Source organism: Salvelinus fontinalis, chromosome 30, assembly GCF_029448725.1.
Source record: "Salvelinus fontinalis isolate EN_2023a chromosome 30, ASM2944872v1, whole genome shotgun sequence".
NCBI classification, from domain to species: domain Eukaryota; kingdom Metazoa; phylum Chordata; class Actinopteri; order Salmoniformes; family Salmonidae; genus Salvelinus; species Salvelinus fontinalis.
In genome coordinates, this window is record NC_074694.1 from 4,249,042 (window position 1) to 4,275,216 (window position 26,175).

The window sequence follows — 26,175 nt, forward strand, 5'->3', positions numbered from 1 at the left end:
GTCACACCTCCATCCCTAGTACCTGGACACACCTCCGTCCCTAGTACCTGGTCACATCTCCATCCCTAGTACCTGGTCACACCTCCGTCCCTAGTACCTGGTCACATCTCCATCCCTAGTACCTGGTCACATCTCCATCCCTATTACCTGGACACACCTCTGTCCCTAGTACCTGGACACACCTCCGTCACTAGTACCTGGTCACACCTCCATCCCTATTACCTGGACACACCTCTGTCCCTAGTACCTGGACACACCTCCGTCACTAGTACCTGGTCACACCTTCATACCTAGTACCTGGTCACACCTCCATCCCTAGTACCTGGTCACACCTTCATACCTAGTACCTGGTCACACCTTCATACCTAGTACCTGGTCACACCTCCATCCCTAGTACCTGGTCACACCTCCGTCCCTAGTACCTGGTCACACCTCCGTCCCTAGTACCTGGTCACACCTCCATCCCTAGTACCTGGTCACACCTCCGTCCCTAGTACCTGGTCACACCTCCATCCCTAGTGCCTAGTCACACCTCCGTCCCTAGTACCTGGTCACACCCCCATCCCTAGTACCTGGTCACACCTCCATCCCTAGAGGTTGGTGGGCCCTGGGAGGGAGGTGGGTCCTGGGAGGGAGGTGGGTTCTGGGAGGTTGGTGGGCCCTGGGAGGTTGGTGGGCCCTGGGAGGTGGGTGGGCCCTGGGAGGTGGGTGGGCCCTGGGAGGTGGGTGCGCCCTGGGCACTTAAATCTGTGTAATTCTCTCAAATGAAGTGTTTTAAATCAAATACTCGTCTTTTGCTGCTGTCTGACTGTTAATGTGTTGTTTGGAAATGGGGCTGAACTGGCAAGAAATTCCCTTTCGTTCCAATGATCATTGAAGGGATCAGTTTAATGAGAATTACATGGAAACGTTTCCTCTGGCTGAACTGAGTACTAAACTATTACATTAAACTCACGGCACACACACACACACACACACACACACACACACACTAACCACCTCACCAACATCTGCCACACATTGTCTTAATTTCACAGATTAAAGTCTAGATAGCAGCGTAGCCCCTTCCTCTACCCCCCCCCCCCCCCCCCCTCCCCTGCCACTACACCCCCATACACAAATTACACCTAAAGTGTACTAGTGGCAGCTCTTACAGAAACACAGAACAGCTCACTCAGCAGGACCAGCAGCCAGCTAGCACAGAACCAGATTTTATTTGAGCTAGTTAGAGCGGGGTTTGTCCTACGGTCATTTTTCATACAACCTTCCCACAACGTTCTGGGAAAGGTGCAGGATACCCAGCTAACGCACAACGTTCTGGGAAAGGTGCAGGATACCCAGCTAACGCATAACGTTCTGGGAAAGGTGCAGGATACCCAGCTAACGCATAACGTTCTGGGAAAGGTGCAGGATACCCAGCTAACGCATAACGTTCTGGGGAAAGGTGCAGGATACCCATCTAACGCATAACGTTCTGGGAAAGGTGCAGGATACCCAGCTAACGCATAACGTTCTGGGAAAGGTGCAGGATACCCAGCTAACGCATAACATTCTGGGAAAGGTGCAGGATACCCAGCTAACGCATAACGTTCTGGGGAAAGGTGCAGGATACCCAGCTAACGCATAACGTTCTGCGAAAGGTGCAGGATACCCAGCTAACGCATAACGTTCTGGGGAAAGGTGCAGGATACCCAGCTAACGCATAACGTTCTGGGAAAGGTGCAGGATACCCAGCTAACGCATAACGTTCTGGGAAAGGTGCAGGATACCCAGCTAGCGCATAACGTTCTGGGAAAGGTGCAGGATACCCAGCTAACGCATAACGTTCTGGGAAAGGTGCAGGATACCCAGCTAACGCATAACGTTCTGGGAAAGGTGCAGGATACCCAGCTAACGCATAACGTTCTGCGAAAGGTGCAGGATACCCAGCTAACGCATAACGTTCTGGGGAAAGGTGCAGGATACCCAGCTAACGCATAACGTTCTGGGAAAGGTGCAGGATACCCAGCTAACGCATAACGTTCTGGGAAAGGTGCAGGATACCCAGCTAGCGCATAACGTTCTGGGAAAGGTGCAGGATACCCAGCTAACGCATAACGTTCTGGGAAAGGTGCAGGATACCCAGCTAACGCATAACGTTCTGGGAAAGGTGCAGGATACCCAGCTAATGCATAACGTTCTGGGGAAAGGTGCAGGATTCCCAGCTAACGCATAACGTTCTGGGAAAGGTGCAGGATACCCAGCTAACGCATAACGTTCTGGGAAAGGTGCAGGATACCCAGCTAACGCATAACGTTCTGGGAAAGGTGCAGGATACCCAGCTAATGCATAACGTTCTGGGGAAAGGTGCAGGATACCCAGCTAACGCATAACGTTCTGGGAAAGGTGCAGGATACCCAGCTAACGCATAACGTTCTGGGAAAGGTGCAGGATACCCAGCTAACGCATAACGTTCTGGGAAAGGTGCAGGATACCCAGCTAACGCATAACGTTCTGGGAAAGGTGCAGGATACCCAGCTAACGCATAACGTTCTGGGAAAGATGCAGGATACCGAGCTAACGCATAACGTTCTGGGGAAAGGTGCAGGATACCCAGCTAACGCATAACGTTCTGGGAAAGGTGCAGGATACCCAGCTAACACATAACGTTCTGGGAAAGGTGCAGGATACCCAGCTAACGCATAACATTCTGGGAAAGGTGCAGGATACCCAGCTAACGCATATCGTTCTGGGAAAGGTGCAGGATACCCAGCTAACGCATAACGTTCTGGGAAAGGTGCAGGATACCCAGCTAACGCATAACGTTCTGGGAAAGGTGCAGGATACCCAGCTAACGCATAACGTTCTGGGGAAAGGTGCAGGATACCCAGCTAACGCATAACATTCTGGGAAAGGTGCAGGATACCCAGCTAACGCATAACGTTCTGAGAACCATATGTTTCTGATGTGGGAATTTCAGTACTACAGCATGACGTTTCATACAGGTTTCCTCGTGGTTCTATTTAAAGTCATGTTCTCAGAACATTAAGAAAACTTTCTTTAAAAACACAACAAAATATTAGTAACGTACAAAGAACATTCTAAGAATGTTATTTAAAAACATATACATTCCGTTCTCAGCGTCAACAAATCACTATCTTGTTAAATGTGTTCCGGTGTGTTGGTCACGCCCACTACTTGGCCACACCTGATCTTAATGAGTGCTGGGCGGCAGGTAGCCTAGCGGTTAAGATCGTTAGGCCAGTAACTGAAAGGACGGCGGTTCGAATTCTCTGAGCCAACTAGGTGAAAACTCTGCCGATGTGCCCTTGAGCAAGACACTTAACTGTTAAAGCTGGGGGCGCTGTTGTCACTATTTATGGTAATCATGTAATTTTTGAAACGGCTTCCTACAAAATTCTTGATCGTACAATATGCATATTATTATTATTATTGGATAGAAAACAGTCTATAGTTTCTATAGGAGTTGAAATTGTGTCTCTGAGTGGAACAGAACCCATTCTACAGCAATTTCCCTGACATGGAGTCAGATTTCAGAAATTTTGGCCACTGTTCTGGAGTCAGTTTTAAAGCCAATGTTATTCCTATGAGTATACGGACACTGCTTACGTCTTCCCCTGGATGCCTTTACGTGATGACGATTTGAATGGGGTCGATTGCGCAATCACAGGCACTATAAATTAAAAAACCCTGTAGCTAGTCACTCTTTTGCAGCTGCGTCATGCGCGTGGAGGACACCGACCCGCACCTGTTCCAAGCATTAGTGTTGGGAGTAATCTTTCTCCGGTCATGTTTCTACTCGTTATAGGAGTTAAAAACATCATAAGGTAGTTAATTTAAAGCGTTTTATAGCAATTTATATCCGTTTAGTGCGATTTTGGGACATTTATTTCTGAAACGCTGTGAATCGCTGGGCACGCTTCCAGTTCATCCCGAACGCAGTTGGCATTTCCACATGGCAAGAGGACAGCTTTCCACCAAAAGACGATTAGACCCAAGAAAGGATCCTTTGCCCAAGATACTGATGGAAGAACAGCTCAAAGTAGGACATTTTTATTATGATAAATCGTGTTTCTGTCGAAAAATGTTAGCGGCTTAGGACGCCATGTTTTTTGACGTAGCTTCGCTTGGCGCAAACTGTATTGAAAAGTAAGGATAATTTAAAAAATGTAATTCCGCGATTGTATTAAGAATTAAATTGTCTATCAATCGCTGTCCACCCTATATTTTTTAGTCACGTTTATGAGTATTTATGTATACGACTAGATCACTGTCTAATATGGCGCACGGACATTTTCTCACCAGCTGGGCTACATTTCTCATTGTCTAACCATGATTTTGGTGGCTAAATATGCACATTTTCGAACAAACTGTATATGTATGTTGTAATGTGATGTTACAGGGGTGTCATCTGAAGAATTCTGAGAAGGTTAGTGAAAAAAATTATATATTTTGGCGATGTTTACGTTATCGCTCTCTTTGGCTAGAATCAATGCTTGGGTAATGTTTGCACATGTGCTATGCTAATATAACGATTTATTGTGTTTTCGCTGTAAGACACTTAGAAAATCTGAAATATTGTCTGTATTCACAGGATCTGTGTCTTTCGATTAGTGTATGCTGTGTATTTTTACGAAATGTTTGATGATTAGTAGTTAGGTAAACACGTTGCTCATTGTAATTATTCCAGTCCATTTGTGACGGTGGGTGCAATTGTAAACTATGCCAGCTACCTGAAATATGCACATTTTTCTAACAAAACCTATCCCATACCATAAATATGTTATCAGACTGTCATCTGATGAGTTTTTTTCTTGGTTAGGGGCTATAAATATCTTAGTTTAGCCGAATTGGTGATAGCTACTGGTGTTGGTGGACAAATAAAATATGGTGGATTATGCTAATGTATTTTTAGGTAATAGATTTACATCTTTACATATTGTGTCTTCCCTGTAAAACATTTTAAAAATCGGACATGTTGGCTGGATTCACAAGATCTGTGTCTTCCATTAGCTGTATTGGACTTTAATGTGTGAAGTTAAATATTTAAAAAATATATTTTTTTTGAATTTCGCGCTCTGCCTTTTCAGTGGAATGTGGGGGGGTGTGCCGCTAGCGGCACCCTCATCCTAGACAGGTTAACTACACAGCTACATGGAAAAACAAACAATGAACTACTGAAAACCCTGATTGCTCCTGTAAGTCGCTCTGAATAAGAGCGTCTGCTGAATGACTAAAATGTAAATGTAGTTTTTGTTTCCTTTGAAAATGGGGTCTGTTTGAATAGACCAAAATGAACATGGCATGCTAGCTCCATCCTGGTGGTGCAGTGGACTAATTCCATGGATAGAGAATAGAAGATCATAGGTTTGAATCTCACTGACGCTGTGCCACAATAAAAAAAAAAGTAATGTGCTCGCATGATTAATCCCTAAGAAAATGAATTTCTGTGTCAAATCAAATCAAATTGTGTTTTATTAAATCACAAATTGCCAAATACATCAGGTGTAGACCTTACAGTGAAATGCTTACTTATGAGCCCCTAACCAACAGTGCAGTTTCAAAATATACAGATAAGAATAAGAGACAATAGCAATGAGTAAATAAAGAGCAGAAGTAAAAACTAACAATATACAGTTGAAGTCGGAAGTTTACATAAACTTAGGTACACACTCCACAAATGTTCTTGTTAACAAACTATAGTTTTAGCAAGTCGGTTAGGACCTCTACTTTGTGCATGACACAAGTCATTTTTCCAACAATTGTTTACAGACAGATTATTTAATTTATAATTCACTGTATCACAATTCCAGTGGGTCAGAAGTTTACATACACTAAGTTCATTGTGCCTTTAAACAGCTTGGAAAATTCCAGAAAATGATGTCATGGCTTTAGAAGCTTCTGATGGTCTAATTGACATCATTTGAGTCAATTGGAGGTGTACCTGTGGATGTATTTCAAGGCCTACCTTCAAACTCAGTGCCTCTTTGCTTGACATCATGGGAAAATCTAAAGAAATCAGCCAAGACCTCAGGAAAAAAATTGTAGACCTCCACAAGTCTGGTTCATCCTTGGGAGCAATTTCCAAACGCCTGAAGGTACCACGTTCATCTGTACAAACAATAGTACGCAAGTATAAACACCATGGGACCACGCAGCCATCATACCGCTCAGGAAGTCTCCTAGAGATGAACGTACTTTGGTGCAAAAAGTGCAAATCAATCCCAGAACAACAGCAAAGGACCTTGTGAAGATGCTGGTGGAAACAGGTACAAAAGTATGTATATCCACAGTAAAACGAGTCCTATATCGACATAACCTGAAAGGCCGCTCAGCAAGGAAGAAGCCACTGCTCCAAAACCACCATAAAAAAGCCAGACTACGGTTTTTAACTGCACATGGGGACAAAGAATGTACTTTTTGGAGAAATGTCCTCTGGTCTGATGAAACAAAAATAGAATTATTTGGCCATAATGACCATCGTTATGTTTGGAGGAAAAAGAGGGAGGCTTGCAAGCCGAAGAACACCATCCCAACCGTGAAGCACGGGGGTGGCAGCATCATGTTGTGGGGTGCTTTGCTACAGGAGGGACTGGTGCACTTCACAAAATAGATGGCATCATGAGGCAGGAAAAGTATGTGGATAAGCAACATCTCAAGACATCAGTCAGGAAGTTAAAGTTTGGTCGTAAATGAGACTTCCAAATGGACAATGACCCCAAGCATACTTCCAGAGTTGTGGCAAAATGGTCAAGGTATTGAAGTGGCCATCACAAGCCCAGACCTCAATCCTATAGAACATTTGTGGGCAGAACTTAAAAAGTGTGTGCGAGCAAGGAGGCCTACAAACCCGACTTAGTTACACCAGCTCTGTCAGGAGAAATGGGCCAAAATTCACCCAACTTATTATGGGAAGCATGTGGAAGGCTACGAGAAACATTTGACCCAAGTTAAACAATTTAAAGGCAATGCTACCAAATACTAATTGAGTGTATGTAAACTTCTGATCCACTGGGAATGTGATGAAAGAAATAAAAGCTTAAATAAATAATTCTCTCAACTATTCTTCTGACATTTCACATTCTTAAAATAAAGTGGTGATCCTAACTGGCCAAAGACGGGGAATTTTTACTAGGATTAAATGTCAGGAATTGTGAAAAATTGGGTTTAAAAGTATTTGGCTAAGGTGTATGTAAACTTACCAACTTCAACTGTATACAGGGGGGTGCGGTTACAAAGTCAAAGTGCAGGGGCACGGGTTAGTTGAGGTAGTACGTACATGTAGGTAGAGTTAATGGAGGTGTCCTATCCGTGCGTGGCGTTCCAACCTAAACTAGCAGTGTTATTAAAAAAGTCAAATAACCTATAATTTTCATGAATAAAACCTTCCAGGGAACCAAAGTAAAAGGCTCGGTCGGCACCACAGACCTGGCTCGGTCGGCACCACAGACCTGGCTCGGTCGGCACCACAGACCTGCTGGCTCGGTCGGCACCACAGACCTGCTGGCTCGGTCGGCACCACAGACCTGCTGGCTCGGTCGGCACCACAGACCTGCTGGCTCGGTCGGCACCACAGACCTGCTGGCTCGGTCGGCACCACAGACCTGCTGGCTCGGTCGGCACCACAGACCTGCTGGCTCGGTCGGCACCACAGACCTGGCGGCTCGGTCGGCACCACAGACCTGGCGGCTCGGTCGGCACCACAGACCTGGCTCGGTCGGCACCACAGACCTGGCTCGGTCGGCACCACAGACCTGGCTCGGTCGGCACCACAGACCTGGCTCGGTCGGCACCACAGACCTGGCTCGGTCGGCACCACAGACCTGGCTCGGTCGGCACCACAGACCTGGCTCGGTCGGCACCACAGACCTGACTCAGTCAGCACCACAGATCTGACTCAGTCAGCACCACAGACCTGACTCAGTCAGCACCACAGACCTGACTCAGTCAGCACCACAGACCTGACTCAGTCAGCACCACAGACCTGGCTCAGTCACTGCTGAGTGACAGTCAGCACCACAGACCTGGCTCAGTCACTGCTGAGTGACAGTCAGCACCACAGACCTGGCTCAGTCACTGCTGAGTGACAGTCAGCACCACAGACCTGGCTCAGTCACTGCTGAGTGACAGTCAGCACCACAGACCTGGCTCAGTCACTGCTGAGTGACAGTCAGCACCACAGATACAGTAACATGAGGTCCTGTGACCTGATAAGTCCTAAATAGTCCATCCACAGCGGTCAGCCAGTAAACAATGGGTTTAGGGTTTGAAATGTAGAATTGAACAATATATGAACCTGCTCATTCATTCCTGACAGCCGTACCCAGATGGATAAAATTACATTTCTCCTCTTTTCTCTCCATAGCTCCCACATTCCTGTTTAACAGTGTTGTGTTTGAGCTGGTGGACAAGCTGAGACACGGTGTGGATGGATACTGTACGCCCACGGGGAGGGGGAATTCTTCTACGTTAAATCTATCTAGCAGGCTGTGGAGAGAGAGAATGTGTGTGTGTGTGTGTGTGTGTGTGTGTGTGTGTGTGTGTGTGTGTGTGTGTGTGTGTGTGTGTGTGTGTGTGTGTGTGTGTGTGTGTGTGTGTGTGTGTGTGTGTGTGTGTGTGTGTGTGTGTGTGTGTGTGTGTGTGTGTGTGTGTGTGTGTGTGTGTGTGTGTGTGTAGACAGTAATTGAGAATGATATGAACTGGTCTGCTATTACCCCATGCACTACTATTAACCAGAAAAGTACCCAGCTAGCACATTGGTTCCTTGGACGTTGTGGGGATGTATGATTTTGGTTTCACATTGGTTGTGGGAATGAAGCCATATGTTCCCTGACCGGTAAAACAGACAGTGTATTTAATGTTCTGAGAACAGAAACCTGTTCTGGGAATGTTTATTTTTAGATTGCAGGGAGATTCTGAGAACATTTTACTCTGGTTCCTTGAAAGCTTTCCTTGTAGGTTTTATTAACGTTCTGATAAATGATATTTTAGGTTCCTTAAAAAATGTCACTTAATGTTTCAATGCTAGTGTACTATAGTGTTCTTGTGTTTTTTTTTTTAATGGAAGGTTTTCTTAACGTCCTCGTAATAATTTGAGAACATGACTTTAAATAGAACCAAGAGGAAACGTGTAGGAAACGTTATGATGAGGTACTGAAATTCCCACAGAAGAACATTGTTTCTTAACGTTCTCTGAACTATGAGAACATTCCCAATGTCAAACCAGTTGGAGAACGTTCCTAGAACATTACCAAAACTGAAATTAAATGTGTTAATGAACTATGTTCAAACGTTCGGGAAACGTTCTGTTAAAGTAATGAAATACCAAGTAAATAAAAAAAAATGTTTGTCAAGTACCTTAAAATGTGCTGAGAATTTTCCAAAGCCAAGCAACTATCCGGCACCATTCCCCCGAACGTTGTAGGAAGGTTGTATGCAAAACAATCATAGGACAAACCACGCTCTAAGAAACATATGGTTCTCAGAACATTATGTGCTAGCTGGGTAGTGCACTATATAGGGATTAGGGTGCCATTTAGGAAGCAGTTCTGATTTGGCCCTGTAGGGGGACTTTGATGTTCGAGAAGCGTCGAATCTGTCACACGCACACACACAATAGATAAATCCATCTGATGAAACTAAAGAGTGTTTCATTTGACCATGCTGGTCATCGATGAACATTTGAACATCTTGGCCATGTACTGTTATAATCTCCACCCGGCACAGCCAGAAGAGGACTGGCCACCCCTCATAGCCTGGTTCCTCTCTAGGTTTCTTCCTAGGTTTTGGCCTTTCTAGGGAGTTTTTCCTAACCACCGTGCTTCTACACCTGCATTGCTTGCTGTTTGGGGTTTTAGGCTGGGTTTCTGTACAGCACTTTGTGGCATCAGCTGATGTAAGAAGGGCTTTATAAATACATTTGATTGATTTAAGGCTTCAATCATACATCCGCTTCCTGTGTCAAACACGCTTGCACGCTTAGAACACACACACAACCCCTAAACAAACACACGTCCTCTTGCCGTCAGTCCCCCTCACACTACACTCACCATATTCAGTCTGAGCCTTGCTGGTGCCTCCTCCTCCTGCGCCTCCTCTCCTCTCCCAGTCCCCTGGTGGTTTCAGGAAGTTACTATCCTCTGTGTTACTGCCACGTTCTACTCCTCCTCTGTAGATGGGCTGCTGCTCCCTGGCCTGCTCCTTGGGTCGACGTGGGGTCAAGACCGAAGAGGAGGAGGATGACGAGGAGGAGGTGATTTGCCACCAGTTTCTCCGGTTGGGAGCGGCCAAACCTGGTTTGTTCTCCATCTTCAGGTCTTTCTCATGCTCCGCCCCTTCTAGATCGTCCACCACCTCTATGGTCACCTGGAGGAGAGGAGGAGAGGGAGAGGAGGAGAGGGAGAGGAGGAGAGGGAGGGGAGGGGAGGGAGAGGAGGAGAGGGAGAGGAGGAGAGGGAGAGGAGGAGAGGGAGAGGAGGAGAGGGAGGAGCAGGGTCAAAGGTAAGTGTCTGTCTGGAGTGTGTGTGTGTGTGTGTGTGTGTGTGTGTGTGTGTGTGTGTGTGTGTGTGTGTGTGTGTGTGTGTGTGTGTGTGTGTGTGTGTGTGTGTGTGTGTGTGTGTGTGTGTGTGTGTGTGTGTGTGTGTGTGTGTGTGTGTGTGTGTCTGTTGGGAGGGCAACAACATTCTCTCAAATCTAACATTAAAAATAACTTTTATAGCACGCTGCGACTTGATTTAGACGTGAAATAAGTCTTGATACAATTGTACATTGTCAAGAATTGGATGCACTGTTTACCTCTCATGTGTTACCATCCAGCCTGTTATCCTCTCTAGGGTACGTGGAACGGTAGCGTCCCACCTGACCAACATCCAGTGAAATTGCAGAGCGCCAAATTCAAAAACAGATATACTCACATTACAAATTCATAAAACATACAAGTGTTATACATCGGCTTAAAAAGAGGAATTTCTTGTTAATCCAGCCGCTGTGTCAGATTTCAAAAAGGCTTTACGGCGAAAGCAAACCATGCGATTATTTGAGGACAGCGCCCAGCAGACAAATCATTACAAACTGTTACCAGCCAAGTAGTTGTAGTCACAAAAGTCAGAAATAGCGATAAAATGAATCACTTACCTTTGATGATCTTCATATGGTTGCACTCACAAGACTCCCATTTACTCAATAAATGTTTGTTTTGTTCGATAAAGTCCCTCTTTATATCCAAAAACCTCCGTTTTGTTCAGTAATCCACAGGCTCAAAGGCGGTCACAACAGACAGACGAAAAATCTGAAAAGTATCAGTAAAGTTCGTAGAAACATGTCAAACGATGTTTATAATCAATCCTCAGGTTGTTTTTAGTCATAATAATCAATAGCATTTCAACCGAACAAAAGCTTCGTCAATATAAAAATGAAAACAAGAAAGGCATGCTCTCGGTCGCACGCATGAAAAACCTCTGGGACACTCCAGTGTCCACTCATTCAGAGTGGTCTTACTCCCTCAATTTTCAGAATACAAGCCTGAAACAATTTCCAAAGACTGTTGACATCTAGTGGCAGCCATGGGAAGTGCAATTTGAGTCCTAAGTCATTGGAATCTGTATAGGCAGTCTATGGAAAACTACAAACATAAAAAAATCCCACTTCCTGGATGGATATTTCTCAGGTTTTCGCCTACCATATCAGTTCTGCTATACTCACAGACATTATTTTAACAGTTTTGGAAACTTTAGAGTGTTTTCTATCCAAATCTGCCAATTATATGAATATCCTAGCTTCTGGGCCTGAGTAACAGGCAGTTTACTTTGGGCACGCTTTTCATCCGGATGTCAAAATACTGCCCCCTACCCTAGAGAAGTTATATTCCAGACACAAAACACCAGTCTGTCTAGCCTAGCCTGTTATATTCCAGACACAAAACACCAGTCTGTCTAGCCTAGCCTGTTATATTCCAGACACAAAACACCAGTCTGTCCAGCCTGTTTTATTCCAGACACAAAACACCAGTCTGTTCAGCATGTTATATTCCAGACACAAAACACCAGTCTGTCCAGCCTGTTATATTCCAGACACAAAACACCAGTCAGTCCAGCCTGTTTTATTCCAGACACAAAACACCAGTCTGTCCAGCCTGTTTTATTCCAGACACAAAACACCAGTCTGTCCAGCCTGTTATATTCCAGACACAAAACACCAGTCTGTCCAGCCTGTTATATTCCAGACACAAATCACCAGTCTGTCCAGCCTGTTTTATTCCAAACACAAAACACCAGTCAGCCTGGTCTAGTTTTGATACTCTGTACAATAAAAGACAAATCAAGAGTGAAAAGCTCAACTCCTTGAGCAGTCCCACGGAGCCTACAAGCGTGGTATAGTCCTGACTCATTGGCTCATTCCCCTCGTTTTCAAGTGTCCCTCGTGACTCACTGGTCTGGCATCTCAGGCTTGTAAAAGGGGAGGTTAGCTTCCTTGTCAATTTGCCCTAGCTAGCCTAACCAGAACTGTGGGGAGAAAAGCTCTGTGAAGGAGCTTCCTGAAAAGGAGATAGAGACAACACTGCCACATAGCAACGAACAACTTAGTTTTCATTTCATTCAAATAAGAGCAATTTGAAGCATTTCGATCCGTTGTGCGAGGGGAGGATATATTGGCATTTTTTTGCCAATGGGCTTTGGGGAAAAGCCTCTTTTACCAGCTAGCTAGCTAGCTTTAGTCTTCAAGAAGCTAGGAAAAATAAACTCCAATTCTGACAGTCGTGTCCCCACTAAAAGGCTGAGGAACATATCGGCGAGGCTACATCCCTGGGGTCTCAGAGTGGTGGTTGTGAAGGAAGACAAGAACACTATATGGGAGGGTGCATGATACCTTGTCTTCGGAAGTCCGGAGAGCTGTTTGGGGAAGACCGGGAGAGATGTGTTGGCCTCAGTCCTATACAGCTCCAAAATCATCTGAATCGTTGTGGATTAAGTCCATATGACCTACATGTGGTATACTCTTACCAAAAAAGGTTATGTATGGAACCAAAATAGGGTTCTATGCTTGATTCACACAGTATATGGCACCCAAGGGTTCTATACGGAACCAATTTTGGTTCCGTGAAGAACCCCACCAAACAATTCTATATAGAACCTTTAAGGGGTGCATATATGAAGCAAGGAATATAACCCTTTTTGGTTCTATCCAGAACATATTGTAATGAAACAGGCAGGGAGCGGGTCTCGAACCCTCGACCTTCTAGCCCGAAGTCCGGCGCGCTATCGACTGTGCCGCAAAAAAGCATGCTCAAAGCGGCAGAGTCGATTTTCGCACTTGTAAACCCAGGGTCGTTACAATGTACTGTAGTTGGACGGTATAGAGTGCCACTGTGATGGATACATGTGGTGTTTGTTTGCATGACATTTTAGACCTTTATAAGACCTTGAGCATCCTTAATAAAGTGGTGGAACTGCATCATAACTGGGGGAAACACTACAGGAAGAGGCACTACAGGAAGAGGCACTACAGGAAGAAGCACTACAGGAAGAAGCACTACAGGAAGAGGCACTACAGGAAGAGGTACTACAGGAAGAGGCACTACAGGAAGAAGCACTACAGGAAGAGGCACTACAGGAAGAGGCACTACAGGAAGAAGCACTACAGGAAGAGGCACTACAGGAAGAGGTACTACAGGAAGAGGCACTACAGGAAGAGGCACTACAGGAAGAAGCACTACAGGAAGAGGCACTACAGGAAGAGGTACTACAGGAAGAAGCACTACAGGAAGAAGCACTACAGGAAGAGGCACTACAGGAAGAGGTACTACAGGAAGAGGCACTACAGGAAGAGGCACTACAGGAAGAAGCACTACAGGAAGAAGCACTACAGGAAGAGGCACTACAGGAAGAGGCACTACAGGAAGAAGCACTACAGGAAGAAGCACTACAGGAAGAGGCACTACAGGAAGAGGTACTACAGGAAGAAGCACTACAGGAAGAGGCACTACAGGAAGAGGTACTACAGGAAGAGGCACTACAGGAAGAGGCACTACAGGAAGAAGCACTACAGGAAGAAGCACTACAGGAAGAGGCACTACAGGAAGAGGCACTACAGGAAGAAGCACTACAGGAAGAAGCACTACAGGAAGAGGCACTACAGGAAGAGGTACTACAGGAAGAAGCACTACAGGAAGAGGCACTACAGGAAGAGGCACTACAGGAAGAGGCACTACAGGAAGAGGTACTACAGGAAGAGGCACTACAGGAAGAAGCACTACAGGAAGAGGCACTACAGGAAGAGGCACTACAGGAAGAGGCACTACAGGAAGAAGCACTACAGGAAGAGGCACTACAGGAAGAGGCACTACAGGAAGAGGCACTACAGGAAGAAGCACTACAGGAAGAAGCACTACAGAAAGAGGCACTACAGGAAGAAGCACTACAGGAAGAAGCACTACAGAAAGAGGTACTACAGGAAGAAGCACTACAGAAAGAGGTACTACAGGAAGAGGCACTACAGGAAGAGGTACTACAGAAAGAGGCACTACAGGAAGAGGCACTACAGGAAGAGGCACTACAGGAAGAGGCACTACAGGAAGAGGCACTACAGGAAGAGGCACTACAGGAAGAGGCACTACAGGAAGAGGCACTACAGGAAGAGGCACTACAGGAAGAGGCACTACAGAAAGAGGCACTACAGAAAGAGGCACTACAGGAAGAGGTACTACAGGAAGAGGTACTACAGGAAGAGGTACTACAGGAAGAGGCACTACAGGAAGAGGCACTACAGGAAGAGGCACTACAGGAAGAGGCACTACAGGAAGAGGCACTACAGGAAGAGGCACTACAGGAAGAAGCACTACAGGAAGAAGCACTACAGGAAGAGGCACTACAGGAAGAGGTACTACAGGAAGAGGCACTACAGGAAGAAGCACTACAGGAAGAAGCACTACAGGAAGAGGCACTACAGGAAGAGGCACTACAGGAAGAGGCACTACAGGAAGAGGCACTACAGGAAGAAGCACTACAGGAAGAGGCACTACAGGAAGAGGCACTACAGGAAGAGGCACTACAGGAAGAGGTACTACAGGAAGAGGTACTACAGGAAGAGGCACTACAGGAAGAGGTACTACAGGAAGAGGCACTACAGGAAGAGGTACTACAGAAAGAGGCACTACAGGAAGAGGCACTACAGGAAGAGGCACTACAGGAAGAGGCACTACAGGAAGAGGCACTACAGGAAGAGGCACTACAGGAAGAGGTACTACAGGAAGAGGCACTACAGGAAGAGGTACTACAGGAAGAGGCACTACAGGAAGAGGTACTACAGGAAGAGGCACTACAGGAAGAGGTACTACAGAAAGAGGCACTACAGGAAGAGGCACTACAGGAAGAGGCACTACAGGAAGAGGCACTACAGGAAGAGGTACTACAGGAAGAGGCACTACAGGAAGAGGCACTACAGGAAGAGGCACTACAGGAAGAGGTACTACAGAAAGAGGTACTACAGGAAGAGGCACTACAGGAAGAGGTACTACAGGAAGAGGCACTACAGGAAGAGGCACTACAGGAAGAGGCACTACAGGAAGAGGCACTACAGGAAGAGGCACTACAGAAAGAGGCACTACAGAAAGAGGCACTACAGGAAGAGGTACTACAGGAAGAGGTACTACAGGAAGAGGCACTACAGGAAGAGGCACTACAGGAAGAGGCACTACAGGAAGAGGCACTACAGGAAGAGGCACTACAGGAAGAGGCACTACAGGAAGAGGCACTACAGGAAGAGGCACTACAGAAAGAGGCACTACAGAAAGAGGCACTACAGGAAGAGGTACTACAGGAAGAGGCACTACAGGAAGAGGCACTACAGGAAGAGGCACTACAGGAAGAGGCACTACAGGAAGAGGCACTACAGGAAGAGGCACTACAGGAAGAGGTACTACAGGAAGAGGCACTACAGGAAGAGGCACTACAGGAAGAGGCACTACAGGAAGAGGCACTACAGAAAGAGGTACTACAGAAAGAGGCACTACAGGAAGAGGTACTACAGGAAGAGGCACTACAGGAAGAGGCACTACAGGAAGAGGCACTACAGAAAGAGGCACTACAGAAAGAGGCACTACAGGAAGAGGCACTACAGGAAGAGGTACTACAGGAAGAGGTACTACAGAAAGAGGCACTACAGGAAGAGGCACTACAGGAAGAGGCACTACAGGAAGAGGCACTACAGGAAGAGGCACTACAGAAAGAGGCACTACAGGAAGAGGCACTACAGGAAGAGGCACTACAGGAAGAGGCACTACAGGAAGAGGTACTACAGGAAGAGGCACTACAGGAAGAGGCACTACAGGAAGAAGCACTACAGGAAGAGGTACTACAGGAAGAGGTACTACAGAAAGAGGCACTACAGGAAGAGGTACTACAGGAAGAAGCACTACAGGAAGAAGCACTACAGGAAGAGGCACTACAGGAAGAGGCACTACAGGAAGAAGCACTACAGGAAGAGGCACTACAGGAAGAGGCACTACAGGAAGAGGCACTACAGGAAGAGGCACTACAGGAAGAGGTACTACAGGAAGAGGCACTACAGGAAGAGGCACTACAGGAAGAGGTACTACAGGAAGAAGCACTACAGGAAGAGGCACTACAGGAAGAGGCACTACAGGAAGAGGCACTACAGGAAGAGGCACTACAGGAAGAGGCACTACAGGAAGAGGCACTACAGGAAGAGGCACTACAGGAAGAGGCACTACAGGAAGAGGCACTACAGAAAGAGGCACTACAGGAAGAGGCACTACAGGAAGAGGCACTACAGGAAGAAGCACTACAGGAAGAGGCACTACAGGAAGAGGCACTACAGGAAGAGGCACTACAGGAAGAGGCACTACAGGAAGAGGCACTACAGGAAGAGGCACTACAGGAAGAGGCACTACAGGAAGAGGCACTACAGAAAGAGGCACTACAGAAAGAGGTACTACAGAAAGAGGCACTACAGGAAGAGGTACTACAGGAAGAGGCACTACAGAAAGAGGCACTACAGGAAGAGGCACTACAGGAAGAGGCACTACAGAAAGAGGCACTACAGGAAGAGGCACTACAGAAAGAGGCACTACAGGAAGAGGTACTACAGGAAGAGGTACTACAGGAAGAGGTACTACAGGAAGAGGCACTACAGGAAGAGGTACTACAGAAAGAGGCACTACAGGAAGAGGCACTACAGGAAGAGGTACTACAGGAAGAGGCACTACAGGAAGAGGTACTACAGAAAGAGGCACTACAGGAAGAGGCACTACAGGAAGAGGCACTACAGGAAGAGGTACTACAGAAAGAGGCACTACAGGAAGAGGCACTACAGGAAGAGGCACTACAGGAAGAGGCACTACAGGAAGTACTTTTACTGGATTCAACTATGGAAACCCCACACAACATTTTATTAGGCAAGAACTACTAGCATAGTAATCAGACTTGCTCAATATCTTTATCTTGTTACCAATTATACTTTTTTTTCTGGAAAAGGATGGGAGTTAAATATCTATAGACTACTTTTTAAATCGCTGTCAGCACTAACAGTGGCCCGAATACCCATACTAGCGTACTTAAAATGCATACTATGTACTCATCGTCGCACACTATTTAGCATGTACCGTTTAATAAAGAGTACGCAGCGTGCCACGGCTGCAACTCAGTAGCGGCTCCTGATTGGCCGAGTAGGTGGGGCCGAGCCGAGTAGGTGGGGCCGGGCCGAGTAGGTGGGGCCGGGCCGAGTAGGTGGGGCCGGGCCGAGTAGGTGGGGCCGAGCCGAGTAGGTGGGGCCGAGCCGAGTAGGTGGGGCCGGGCCGAGTAGGTGGGGCCGAGCCGAGTAGGTGGGGCCGGGTCGAGTAGGTGGGGCCGGGCCAAGTAGGTGGGGCCGAGTGTCTTACTATAGATTATAGCCCATGTTGACTGTCTATTTTACTAGGGGCCATCACCACTCATAGTGTCGTACTATAGATTATAACCCATGTTGACTGTCTATTTTACTAGGTGCCATACTACATATTATAACCCATGTTGACTGTCTATTTTACTAGAGGCCATCACCACTCATAGTGTCGTACTATAGATTATAACCCATGTTGACTGTCTATTTTACTAGGTGCCATACTACATATTATAACCCATGTTGACTGTCTATTTTACTAGGGGCCATCACCACTCATAGTGTCTTACTATAGATTTTAACCCATGTTGACTGTCTATTTTACTAGGGGCCATCACCACTCATGTCGTACTATAGATTATAACCCATGTTGACTGTCTATTTTACTAGGGGCCATCACCACTCATGTCGTACTATAGATTATAGCCCATGTTGACTGTCTAGTTTACTAGGGGCCATCACCACTCGTAGTGTCGTACTATAGATTATAACCCATGTTGACTGTCTATTTTACTAGGGGCCATCACCACTCATAGTGTCGTACTATAGATTATAACCCATGTTGACTGTCTATTTTACTAGGGGCCATCACCACTCATGTCATACTATAGATTATAACCCATGTTGACTGTCTATTTTACTAGGGGCCATCACCACTCATGTCATACTATAGATTATAACCCATGTTGACTGTCTATTTTACTAGGGGCCATCACCACTCATAGTGTCGTACTATAGATTATAACCCATGTTGACTGATACCACAGTGTGCAATCACAGCAGCAAGATGTGTGACCTGTTGCCACAAGAAAAGGACAACAAGTGAAGAACAAACACCTTTGTAAATGCAACCCAAACTCAGCAAAACAAGAAACGTCCTCTCACTGTCAACTGCTTTTATTTTCAGTAAACTTAACATGTGTAAATATTTGTATGAACATAACAAGATTCAACAACTGAGACATAAACTGATCAAGTTCCACAGACATGTGACTAACAGACATGGAATAATGTGTCCCTGAACAAAGGGGGGGTCAAAATGAAAAGTAACAGTCAGTATCTGGTGTGGCCACCAGCTGCATTAAGTACTGCAGTGCATCTCCTCCTCATGGACTGCACCATATTTACCAGTTCTTGTTGTGAGATGTTACCCCACTCTTCCACCAAGGCACCTGGAAGTTCCCTGACATTTCTGGGGGGAATGGCCCTAGCTCTCACCCTCCGATCCAACAGGTCCCAGACGTGCTCAATGGGATTGAGATCCGGGCTCTTCGCTGGCCATGGCAGAACACTGACATTCCTGTCTTGCAGGAAGTCACGCACAGAACGAGCAGTATGGCTGGTGGCATTGTCATGCTGGAGGGTCATGTCAGGATGAGCCTACAGGAAGGGTACCACATGAGGGAGGAGGATGTCTTCCCTGTAACGCACAGAGTTGAGATTGCCTGCAATGACAACAAGCTCAGTCCGATGATGCTGTGACACACCACCCCAGACCTTGACGGACCCTCCACCTCCAAATCGATCCCGCTCCAGAGTACAGGCCTCGATGTAACGCTCATTCCTTCGACGATAAACGCGAATCTGACCATCACCCCTGGTGAGACAAAACCGCGACGCGTCAGTGAAGAGCACTTTTTGCCAGTCCTGTCTGGTCCAGCGACGGTGGGTTTGTGCCCATAAGCAACGTTGTTGCCGGTGATGTCTGGTGAGGACCTGCCTTACAACAGGCCTACAAGCCCTCAGTCGAGCCTCTCTCAGCCTATTGTGGACAGTCTGAGCACTGATGGAGGGATTGTGCGTTCCTGGTGTAACTAGGGCAGTTGTTGCCATCCTGTACCTGTCCCGCAGGTGTGATGTTCGGATGTACCAATCCTGTGCAGGTGTTGTTACACGTGGTCTGCCACTGCGAGGACGATCAGCTGTCCATTCTGTCTCCCTGTAGCGCTGTCTCAGGCATCTCACAGTACAGACATTGCAATTTATTGTCCAGGCCACTTCTGCAGTTCTCATGCCTCCTTGCAGCATGCCTAAGGCACGTTCACGCAGATGAGCAGGGACCCTGGCCATCTTTCTTTTGGTGTTTTTCAGAGTCAGTAGAAAGGCCTCTTTAGTGTCCTAAGTTTTCATAACTGTGACCTTAATTGCCTACCGTCTGTAAGCTGTTAGTGTCTTAACGACCGTTCCACAGGTGCATGTTCATTAATTGTTTATGGTTCATTGAACAAGCATGGGAAACGGTGTTTAAACTCTTTACAATGAAGATCTGTGAAGTTATTTGGATTTTTACGAATTATCTTTGAAAGACAGGGTCCTGAAAAAGGGTTTCATTTTTGCTGAGTTTATATTTATGTTTATTTATTTTCCCTTTTTGTACTTTAAATATTTGCACATCGTTACAACACTGTATATACTTTGGCAATGTAAACATATATTTCCCATGCCAATAAAGCTATTCGAATGAAATTGAATTGTTGAGAGAGAGGGTAGTGATGTGCACCAGGGTATCCTGCCGCTTCCTGTTTGTTCTTCCTGCCTCTGTTTACAAGGAGGGTCACTGTTACCTGTCTGTTTACAAGGAGAGACAGTGTTACCTGTCTGTTTACAAGGAGGGACAGTGTTACCTGTCTGTTTACAAGGAGAGACAGTGTTACCTGTCTGTTTACAAGGAGGGTCACTGTTACCTGTCTGTTTACAAGGAGAGACAGTGTTACCTGTCTGTTTACAAGGAGGGACACTGTTACCTGTCTGTTTACAAGGAGAGACAGTGTTACCTGTCTGTTTACAAGGAGGGACAGTGTTACCTGTCTGTTTACAAGGAGAGACAGTGTTACCTGTCTGTTTACAAGGAGGGTCACTGTTACCTGTCTGTTTACAAGGAGAGACAGTGTTACCTGTCTGTTTACAAGGAGGGACAGTGTTACCTGTCTGTTTACAAGGAGAGACAGTGTTACCTGTCTGTTTACAAGGAGAGACAGTGTTACCTGTCTGTTTACAAGGAGGGACAGTGTTACCTGTCTGTTCACAAGGAGGGACAGTGTTACCTGTCTGTTTACAAGGAGGGACAGTGTTACCTGTCTGTTTACAAGGAGAGACAGTGTTACCTGTCTGTTTACAAGGAGTCACAGTGTTACCTGTCTGTTTACAAGGAGAGACAGTGTTACCTGTCTGTTTACAAGGAGGGACAGTGTTACCTGTCTGTTTACAAGGAGAGACAGTGTTACCTGTCTGTTTACAAGGAGTCACAGTGTTACCTGTCTGTTTACAAGGAGAGACAGTGTTACCTGTCTGTTTACAAGGAGAGACAGTGTTACCTGTCTGTTTACAAGGAGGGACAGTGTTACCTGTCTGTTTACAATGAGAGACAGTGTTACCTGTCTGTTTACAAGGAGAGACAGTGTTACCTGTCTGTTTACAAGGAGAGACAGTGTTACCTGTCTGTTTACAAGGAGAGACAGTGTTACCTGTCTGTTTACAAGGAGAGACAGTGTTACCTGTCTGTTTACAAGGAGAGACAGTGTTACCTGTCTGTTTACAAGGAGGGACAGTGTTACCTGTCTGTTTACAAGGAGAGACAGTGTTACCTGTCTGTTTACAAGGAGAGACAGTGTTACCTGTCTGTTTACAAGGAGGGACAGTGTTACCTGTCTGTTTACAAGGAGGGACAGTGTTACCTGTCTGTTTACAAGGAGAGACAGTGTTACCTGTCTGTTTACAAGGAGAGACAGTGTTACCTGTCTGTTTACAAGGAGGGACAGTGTTACCTGTCTGTTTACAAGGAGAGACAGTGTTACCTGTCTGTTTACAAGGAGAGACAGTGTTACCTGTCTGTTTACAAGGAGGGACAGTGTTACCTGTCTGTTTACAAGGAGGGACATTGTTACCTGTCTGTTTACAAGGAGGGACATTGTTACCTGTCTGTTTACAAGGAGAGACAGTGTTACCTGTCTGTTTACAAGGAGAGACAGTGTTACCTGTCTGTTTACAAGGAGAGACAGTGTTACCTGTCTGTTTACAAGGAGGGACAGTGTTACCTGTCTGTTTACAAGGAGAGACAGTGTTACCTGTCTGTTTACAATGAGAGACAGTGTTACCTGTCTGTTTACACGGAGAGACAGTGTTACCTATCTGTTTACAAGGAGGGACAGTGTTACCTGTCTGTTTACAAGGAGTCACAGTGTTACCTGTCTGTTTACAAGGAGAGACAGTGTTACCTGTCTGTTTACAAGGAGGGACAGTGTTACCTGTCTGTTTACAAGGAGAGACAGTGTTACCTGTCTGTTTACAAGGAGTCACAGTGTTACCTGTCTGTTTACAAGGAGAGACAGTGTTACCTGTCTGTTTACAAGGAGTCACAGTGTTACCTGTCTGTTTACAAGGAGGGACAGTGTTACCTGTCTGTTTACAAGGAGTCACAGTGTTACCTGTCTGTTTACAAGGAGAGACAGTGTTACCTGTCTGTTTACAAGGAGTCACAGTGTTACCTGTCTGTTTACAAGGAGAGACAGTGTTACCTGTCTGTTTACAAGGAGGGACAGTGTTACCTGTCTGTTTACAAGGAGAGACAGTGTTACCTGTCTGTTTACAAGGAGGGACAGTGTTACCTGTCTGTTTACAAGGAGGGACAGTGTTACCTGTCTGTTTACAAGGAGAGACAGTGTTACCTGTCTGTTTACAAGGAGTCACAGTGTTACCTGTCTGTTTACAAGGAGAGACAGTGTTACCTGTCTGTTTACAAGGAGGGACAGTGTTACCTGTCTGTTTACAAGGAGAGACAGTGTTACCTGTCTGTTTACAAGGAGGGACAGTGTTACCTGTCTGTTTACAAGGAGGGACAGTGTTACCTGTCTGTTTACAAGGAGAGACAGTGTTACCTGTCTGTTTACAAGGAGAGACAGTGTTACCTGTCTGTTTACAAGGAGAGACAGTGTTACCTGTCTGTTTACAAGGAGAGACAGTGTTACCTGTCTGTTTACAAGGAGAGACAGTGTTACCTGTCTGTTTACAAGGAGAGACAGTGTTACCTGTCTGTTTACAAGGAGAGACAGTGTTACCTGTATATTGGGGTTCTGTCTGTTTATATCAGCCTTGGAGAGGTCAGGGAAGTTGTGGAGGTCCAGGAGGAAGGCCCCAGATCTGTCTCTCTGCAAGCTGCCTCCAGTAGCCTGATTCTGGGCCCAGGGGAGGGCAGCAGGCCGCTGGGCTGACTGGGGCTCTGGTCCTCTCCGCTTCCCTGGATCCTGCTGGGATAACAAACTGCTCTCTGCTATGACATTATTCTAGATGGGGGGGAGAGAAAAAGAAAGAGAGAGATATTTGAATATTATGATATTTGTGCATTAGTAACTTTCACACTCATCATTATTCACGATTAATTCAGGATTATCTGTAATCAAGGTAGCGTCCACATTAATGTAGAATTGTTTATAAATGTATTCTATTCTTATTTACAATAAGAGTGACTCAGAAATGACACAGTACATTATTTACCATTCATTTCTATTGGACACGAAATAGTCTGAAACACAGCAAATGCAACCAACAAGTTCACAAGCTTGATGTGGTCTTTATTTTCATATTTGAAACACACAGTGAAAATAAAATATTTCAAGAATCCTATTAAAATTAATGTAATCAAATCAAACTTAGTCACATGCGCCGAATACAACAAGTGTAGACTTTACCGTGAAATGGTGACTGACAAGCCCTTAACCAACATTACAGTTCAAGAAGAAGAAAATATTTACCAAGTAGACTAAAATACAAAGTAATAATAAAAAGTAACACAATAAAAATAATGAGACTATACACAGGGGCACCGGTACCGAGCCAATGTGGAGGCTATATACAGGGGGTACCGATACAGAGTCAATGTGGAGGCTATATACAGGGGGTACCGGTACAGAGTCAATGTGGAGGCTATATACAGGGGGTACCGGTACAGAGTCAATATGGAGGCTATATACAGGGGGTACCGGTACAGAGTCAATGTGGAGGCTATATACAGGGGGTACCGGTACAGAGTCAATGTGGAGGCTATATACAGGGGTACCGGTACAGAGTCAATGTGGAGGCTATATACAGGGTGTTACAGTACAGAGTCAATGTGGAGGCTATATACAGGGGGTACCGGTACAGAGTCAATGTGGAGGCTATATACAGGGGGTACCGGTACAGAGTCAATGTGGAGGCTATATACAGGGGGTACCGGTACAGAGTCAATGTGGAGGCTATATACAGGGGGTACCGGTACAGAGTCAATGTGGAGGCTATATACAGGGGTTACGGTACAGAGTCAATGTGGAGGCTATATACAGGGAGTACCGGTACAGAGTCAATGTGGAGGCTATATACAGGGGGGGTACCGGTACAGAGTCAATGTGGAGGCTATATACAGGGTATTACGGTACAGAGTCAATGTGCAGGCTATATACAGGGGGTACCGGTACAGAGTCAATGTGGAGGCTATATACAGGGGGTACCGGTACAGAGTCAATGTGGAGGCTATATACAGGGGGTGCCGGTACAGAGTCAATGTGGAGGCTATATACAGGGGGTACCGGTACAGAGTCAATGTGGAGGCTATATACAGGGGGAACCGGTACAGAGTCAATGTGGAGGCTATACACAGGGGCACCGGTACCGAGTCAATGTGGAGGCTATATACAGGGGGTACCGATACAGAGTCAATGTGGAGGCTATATACAGGGGGTACCGGTACAGAGTCAATGTGGAGGCTATATACAGGGGGTACCGGTACAGAGTCAATATGGAGGCTATATACAGGGGGTACCGGTACAGAGTCAATGTGGAGGCTATATACAGGGGGTACCGGTACAGAGTCAATGTGGAGGCTATATACAGGGGTACCGGTACAGAGTCAATGTGGAGGCTATATACAGGGTGTTACAGTACAGAGTCAATGTGGAGGCTATATACAGGGGGTACCGGTACAGAGTCAATGTGGAGGCTATATACAGGGGGTACCGGTACAGAGTCAATGTGGAGGCTATATACAGGGGGTACCGGTACAGAGTCAATGTGGAGGCTATATACAGGGTATTACGGTACAGAGTCAATGTGGAGGCTATATACAGGGAGTACCGGTACAGAGTCAATGTGGAGGCTATATACAGGGGGGGTACCGGTACAGAGTCAATGTGGAGGCTATATACAGGGTATTACGGTACAGAGTCAATGTGCAGGCTATATACAGGGGGTACCGGTACAGAGTCAATGTGGAGGCTATATACAGGGGGTACCGGTACAGAGTCAATGTGGAGGCTATATACAGGGGGTACCGGTACAGAGTCAATGTGGAGGCTATATACAGGGGGTACCGGTACAGAGTCAATGTGGAGGCTATATACAGGGGGTACCGGTACAGAGTCAATGTGGAGGCTATATACAGGGTGTTACGGTACAGAGTCAATGTGGAGACTATATACAGGGGGTACCGGTACAGAGTCAATGTGGAGACTATATACAGGGGGTACCGGTACCGAGTCAATGTGGAGGCTATATACAGGGGGTACCGGTACAGAGTCAATGTGGAGGCTATATACAGGGGGTACCGGTACAGAGTCAATGTGGAGGCTTTATACAGGGGGTACCGGTACAGAGTCAATGTGGAGGCTATATACAGGGGGTACCGGTACAGAGTCAATGTGGAGGCTATATACAGGGGGTACCGGTACAGAGTCAATGTGGAGGCTATATACAGGGGGTACCGGTATAGAGTCAATGTGGAGGCTATATACAGGGGGTACCGGTATAGAGTCAATGTGGAGGCTATATACAGGGGGTACTGGTACAGAGCCAATGTGGAGACTATATACAGGGTGTTACGGTACAGAGTCAATGTGGAGGCTATATACAGGGGGGTACCGCAACAGAGTCAATGTGGAGGCTATATACAGGGGGTACCGGTACAGAGTCAATGTGGAGGCTATATACAGGGGGTACCGGTACAGAGTCAATGTGGAGGCTATATACAGGGGGTACCGGTACAGAGTCAATGTGGAGGCTATATACAGGGTTTTACGGTACAGAGTTAATGTGCAGGCTATATACAGGGGGTACCGGGACAGAGTCAATGTGGAGGCTATATACAGGGGGTACCGGTACAGAGTCAATGTGGAGGCTATATACAGGGGGTACCGGTACAGAGTCAATGTGGAGGCTATATACAGGGGGAACCGGTACAGAGTCAATGTGGAGGCTATATACAGCGGGCGCCGGTACAGAGTCAATGTGGAGGCCAAATACAGGGTGTTACGGTAC

General features: G+C 46.3%; 1 protein-coding gene across 1 annotated transcript in view; it reads right to left on the minus strand.

Annotated features, from left to right (window-relative positions):
- The window catches only part of LOC129828548 (isthmin-1-like), a 76,178-nt gene that overhangs the window by 25,376 nt on the left and 24,627 nt on the right, over positions 1 to 26,175 (minus strand). The window contains exons 2-3 of the mRNA XM_055889571.1: positions 22,947 to 23,171; positions 10,050 to 10,365 (exon numbers count right to left, since the gene is read on the minus strand). Of these exons, the coding sequence (XP_055745546.1) occupies positions 10,050 to 10,365; positions 22,947 to 23,171 (541 nt within the window). The remainder of the gene's footprint in view (positions 1 to 10,049; positions 10,366 to 22,946; positions 23,172 to 26,175) is intronic.